This window comes from Notolepis coatsorum (assembly GCF_963971535.1).
Source record: "Notolepis coatsorum genome assembly, chromosome: 9".
NCBI lineage: Eukaryota > Metazoa > Chordata > Actinopteri > Aulopiformes > Paralepididae > Notolepis > Notolepis coatsorum.
Window position 1 is genome coordinate 131,546,567 of NC_140173.1, and position 6,570 is coordinate 131,553,136.

Below are 6,570 nucleotides of genomic sequence, written 5' to 3' on the forward strand. Positions count from 1 at the left end.
TGTGCAATAAGGAGTGTATTGTTATTAAATAGGGAGAGTGTTTATGCCATTATGTTGGTTAGTAAAAAAAATTGTGTTTCACGCCATATCCGGATCACATGTGTAATAAGAGGCCAAATTTCAAGTTGCATTCCTTAATTGATAGGTTGGTGTATACTACATCCTGCAGTCTATGTGGTGCCACAATGTTTTCTTCTAATGATCTCCAGGATACAGATGCTTGAGAATCAAACCAGGTGATCAGTGGTCTTAAAGAGTACACTTTAAAATAGTGGTAGAAGTCTGGGAAATGCTAAACCTCCGTCGGCTTTTTTTCTCTGTGCGTGGATCTTTTAATTCGTGGAGGTTTGTTGTTCCAAATATATTTATATGCGGCGGAGTGTAAATTTTTTCCAGTAGCCAGCAGGGGGGGGGGGGGTAACGGTAGCATTGAGTGAGAAGTTGATTCTGGGTAAAACATCCATTTTAACTATTGATACTCGGGCCTTACTGAGTTTTTATGTTTTGACCACCTGTCAAAGTCATTTGTGATAATTTCTTGATTCCTGTATAATTAACTTCACTGTTTGGCATATAGTGGGAATATTCAACTCCAAGACATCTAAAGTGTTCTACATTTGTATATTTCCTGGAAGGATGCTAGCCTTCGCAGTGACATTCAGTGGAAGGAAGGCAGATTTTGACCAGCTTATCCTAAATCCTGATAGATTGCCAAAATGTTTATTAGGCTTGAGAAGATGATAATGATGTCCTCTCATTGTTATGTTCATCAAGGTCGCTACAGCTAGCCGTGGACGGGCTCGAACAGTCAATTAATATCAATGAGTGAATATACATACCGCATTTACAAAGAGTGCAATCTGAAGGATGAATTAACAACATCGATTTAGGAAAAATAAATGACTGTGCGACCTAGAGGGTGGTAGGGTTTTGCATGAACAATATTATGTCGTCCGCATATAAACCAATATGATGCTGTGTGCCCCTATGAGATCGGCTCTATGGATTGGGATTGTCTCATATACTGTGCTAAAGGTTCTAAGGATAGAGCAAATAGTCCGGGACTAAGAGGACAACCCTGTCTAGACGAATGCGAAACAGGAAAAGAGGGGAGGTGAATTTACCTGTTATAACCATGGCCGATGGCTCTGTGTATAGTACTTTTATCATATTAATGAATCCTACACCTTAACCCCATCCTTCCGAGTACTGCCCATAAATAAGACCATTCCAACCTATCAAAGGCCTTCATCGCATCCAGGGATAATATAGCTGTAGGAGGCACGATATCCTTGCTGTTGTCTATCACATGTAGTAATCGTCTAATATTATCCGTGATCAGGCGGCCTCTTATGATGCCTGTCTGATCAGGATGAACTAGAGCTGTCATATGCTTTTGAAGTCTGATGGCTAGTACCTTAGCATACAGCTTAAGATCGGTTCCGAGGAGGCTTAAGGGTCTATATAACTACCACATTCGGGGGGTCTTTGTCTTTTTAAGGAGGACAGATATGAGTGCCATATTGACGTCCCTGGGGAAGTTCCCCTCTTTGATTGAGTATAAATCATATCCAGTAATAGGGGTCCAATTACTTCCCAACAGAGAGGTAAAGTTCTGGTGGGATACCATCCCACACGCTCTATGTTGTTTAGTTAAATGAACAACACACTCTAAGTTGTTCAGTTAAATGAACAGTATATATGCTCTATGTTGTTCAGTTAAATGAACAACACACGCTATGTTGTTCAGTTAAATGAACAGTATAATGCTCTATGTTGTTCAGTTAAATGAACAACACACTCTATGTTGTTCAGTTAAATGAACAGTATATATGCTCTATGTTGTTTAGTTAAATGAACAGCACATGCTAATTAGACTACTTTGACCACAGCACATGGAAAAACCCACCAAGCCACCCAATATGCCAATTAGTTCATAATTGACACGCCTCACTAACATGTCATGTAAGTATACATGTCTACATATCACATGGTTCAAATCGTCGTGCATGTTTTTCCGGAAGCTGCTGATCATAATCATCATCATCATCATCCTCCTCATCCCTCTCATGTGTGAAAGGACAGCACATTGGTATAAATGCGAGTGGCTTAGTAGTCTGCAAATACTATAATATGTGGAAATGTCTCTCATTCTGTCTCTCTATCTCTCTCACACACACACACACATGCACGCGCACACACACACGCTCACACACACGCACACACACACGCACCACACGCGCGCGCGCGCACACACACGATCACACACACGCACACACACACACACGTGCACGCACGCACACGCAGACACACACGGACACACACGCGCGCAGACACACACGGACGACACACACGCACACACACACACACACACACACACACACACACACACACACACACACACACACACACACACACACACACACACACACACACACTTGCATTTCATCTCCATGGCCCATAGAGGGCGCTGTCCTCTCATTGTTATGTTCATCAAGGGTCGCTACAGCTAGCCGTGGACGGGCTCGAACAAGTCAATTAATATCAATGAGTGAATATACATACCGCATTTACAAAGAGTGCAATCTGAAGGATGAATTAAGAAAATCGATTTAGGAAAAAATTAATGACTGTGCGACCTAGAGACATTGAAAGTGGCACACTCTGGAAATCAATGAAATAGAAATATGAATCTAGTCGCCCATTGGTGACATGTATAGGACAGGACTATATCTTCAGGCCGAGCAAATCACATTTACACGATGATCACGCACGATAAGACGTGTTATTGTTATGTTGTCTTCACGGGGTAAATAAATTAAACCTTAACGTTTGTGAATGGTCGATTCTATATTTTATTTAGCCTATTTGAAACTTGCAAGCATGCACATCAATATCAAGAGCAATTCTCTGTGATGGGCCTAATTACCTGTTTTATACTATTTGAAAATATATATAGGCAATGTCTGTTACTGGGAATTTCCCTCCAAAGCTTATTGGGAAATAGCCTATAGGCCCATTAACCTATAGTATATTTATTTGATCTAGATTTCATACTATGTTCTATAAAACGAGAACGACAGGTTGAACATAATCGTCTATCACACAAACGACTATAATTTTGCTCTTACAAAAATGTTCTTTCTGTTTCACAAAATGAATACATTACACGGATAGACTATAGCCCTCCAAACACACACCTTTTATACAATGGCCCAATAGAAATAGGCTAGCAGCTAGAATAATTTATATCAAACTTAGCATTTTTTTTTAAAGATAGTTTTGTATTATCTGTTCTCATTTGCTTAATAATAACACATCTTATTCGTAATCATTTCATAAATAAAATATAACATGTACAAATATATAACTTAAGTAGGCTACTTGTGCTAAAACATTCCCAGGAATATGGCGTTATGGAAATGGTACTATCAATAAGAATAGCCAGAAGTACAGCAACTGAAATGTCCACAGTATACAGTTCAATTGAAATCTCCAATGTTTGGCCCATGCAGATGAAAGTGTGTCCAAAATCAGTCTCGGCTATAATGTGGAAATAGCCAACGCATTAGGAGGAGTACATCCACATGCAAATTATGTTGGTGATGTATTAAGACTAATTTGCCCATTGCACTTATTACAGCGCTTATCCCAAACCTTCCCTTTGTGCTAACAACGTTGTCCTCATTTGCTGCCTAATTGGACTCTATAAGACCAATAACAGACGCTCGCTTATTGCCTACAGCCAAAGCTCAAAGCTCAAAGAGAGGGTGGACTTCTTTGCTATCGTGTAGTTTCTGTCTGTCTGTCTCTCTCTCTCTCTCTCTCTCTCTCTCTCTCTCTCTCTCTCTCTCTCTCTCTCTCTCTCTCTCTCTCTCTCTCTCTCTCTCTCTCTCTCTCTCTCTCTCTCTCTCTCTCTCTCTCTCTCTCTCTCTCTCTCTCTCTCTCTCTCTCTCTCTCTCTCTCCCCCCCCCTCTCTCTCTGCCCGTCTCTTCCCCTCTCTTCTGTACTTCCCATCTCTTCCTTAATCCCCATTTGCCATTGTACGTGCCCAATGCCTATACTTTCCGCATTTAACTTGGATGACATTTTTATTTCATCATTAGCATTGAGCACCAGACTGACACGGCCGGCGGACACGGTCGCCGTTTTGACCACGGAACCCCGCGAGAACCGGGATAATAAGATATATCTATATTTTTACCGACTTTTTATTTTTCACAAGTGTCCCTGTTTTTGACGCACTTGCTTGACGCACCAAATCCGAAGACAAGGAAACAAACATATCGAGAGGTTTGCACCCGCAGGCAAACGACAGTTCTTATTATAAGTCAGCTTTTACTGATAATAACATACTTTTTAATTCTCACGTCTGTGTGTCTGGTCGTCAACATTTGGACCACGACGACTGTCGCCAAAACAATGCCCGAGACAACGCAAGAGACGTGCGCTCCTCCGGCGAAGGACTCTCCTTTCTTCATCAAGAACTTGCTGAACTGCGACAGCAGCAAACCGCCCAAACCGAAGCCCATGTTCGCGGCGGCCAAGGCGGCGCTGGAGGGAGGCTTCTCTCTCTCCCATGTGGGACTCGGAGACTTCAACTTTCCGCGCTTCGACCTGCATCACGTCCCGCACAGAGGTTCGCGCTCCCGGCGCACTACCTGGAGCGCGCCTCGGCCTGGTGGTACCCCTACACGCTCAGCGCCAGCAGCCACCTGCACAGAGCCGAAGGTAAGGTCTTTTTTGGTCGAAAAAAAAACGTTTAGGAATAATAAAATACATTCATGTTGTATAATAATTGTTTTGTTAAATGATGCGTATATATAAAGTAGGCCCCGGCTATAGCCTTAATCACATTGTCAGATGAAGTTAATTTAACAATGCGCCTCCTCCTCAGCGCCTTTTGATTTGTTTATTTGTCATAACGATAAACATTATAGGGTCATGATAGTGTGTCCGTATAGTATTTGATCCGTATTCGTTCAAAATTAGCGACATGGATAGCCCACTCTTAGTTACATAGCCCCTATAGACTATATCCAGTATCAATAAAAGCGCCGAGACACCCGCCCATGTATGAAAGATAACACATCTGTGTATAAATGTGTAATAAATGTATAGATGTAGCAGTACTGTATGTCGTGTATGTCATATATATGAAAATGGGGGACCCTGATGTAAACAAGACGAAAGTCTTTCTCTGGTCTGCATCCCCTTAACAATTGTGTGTATTCTATTGAGCTGTAATGTACTGTACCCATTCTGCAATCTGTTAATAAAGTTTTCAATCAATCAATCAAATCCTTTCCTGTCCCCATTTTATAGTTACCGCGAAGGCATGTGCGGCGAGAGACTCCTCTCCGACGTCAGGCACGGACCGAGACTCGCCCGACTGGTGCTCAAATCCGACCCGGACGCCGGCAAAGACGGCGACGACGACAACAAAAGTGGCGACGAGATAATTCTGGAGGAGAGCGACTCTGAGGAAAACAACAAGAAAGACGACGACAGGGTGGCGGGGGACGAGTGGAAGAAACGGGACGAGGACGGCGGCGCGGACAACAACAACAACAACAAGCCTTGTCGGAAGAAGAAAACGCGCACGGTGTTCTCCCGGAGCCAGGTGTTCCAGCTGGAGTCCACCTTTGACATGAAGCGCTACCTGAGCAGCTCGGAGCGGGCCGGCCTGGCCGCGTCGCTGCACCTGACGGAGACCCAGGTGAAGATATGGTTCCAGAACAGACGGAATAAGTGGAAGAGGCAGTGGCCGCCGAGCTGGAGGCCGCCAACCTCAGTCACGCCGCGGCGCAGAGGATAGTGCGAGTGCCCATCCTTTACCACGAGAGCTCCCTCTCGGACAGCGGGACGACGGTGGGCAGCGTGCCCGTGAGCCAGCCGCTGCTCACCTTCCCTCACCCCGTGTACTACTCCCATCCCCTCGTCACGTCCATGCCGCTCCTCAGACCTGTCTGAAAAGTACAGACGAGACGTTGTTGTCTATTATTTCCAAATCAACTATAGACCGACGCGTTTAAAAATACTTATTTTTGTACAAAAGACTAAGTGGAGAAAAAAGTAAGGAGAGAGAGAGAGAGAGAGAGAGAGAGAGAGAGAGAGAGAGAGAGAGAGAGAGAGAGAGAAGAGAGAGAGAGAGAGAGAGAGAGAGAGAGAGAGAGAGAGAGAGAGAGAGAGAGAGAGAAAAGGGAGACAGTTTTAGGCCTACTTGGGATCATTTGGCATTTATTGTGGCATTCCCATCAGGATGCAGATTACATTTGGTTGTATGTAGTAATAATAATAATAATCATTATTATTATTATAACAATAATAATAATATAATAATAATAATAATAATAATAATAATAATAATAATAATAATAATAAAATAATAATAATAATAATAATAATAATAATTGGCTAATACATTATTGTTATATTGCTTTCGTATTATTATTAATTAAAAATGTCTTCATCGTCACCATCATTATTATTATTATTATTATTATTATTATTATTATTATTATTATTATTATTATTATTATTATTATTATTATTATTATTATACCATTT

General features: G+C 42.2%; 1 protein-coding gene across 1 annotated transcript; it reads left to right on the top strand.

The window, feature by feature from the left end:
• Positions 1 to 4,422: 4,422 nt before the first annotated feature.
• Positions 4,423 to 5,973, top strand: LOC311234523 (homeobox protein HMX3-A-like; the record flags this gene model as incomplete). The annotated part of the gene is given in 5 exon segments (XM_084321765.1): positions 4,423 to 4,620; positions 4,623 to 4,731; positions 5,326 to 5,388; positions 5,391 to 5,762; positions 5,765 to 5,973. Coding segments are annotated over 5 exon segments (951 nt in total).
• Between the last annotated feature and the right edge of the window lie 597 nt (positions 5,974 to 6,570).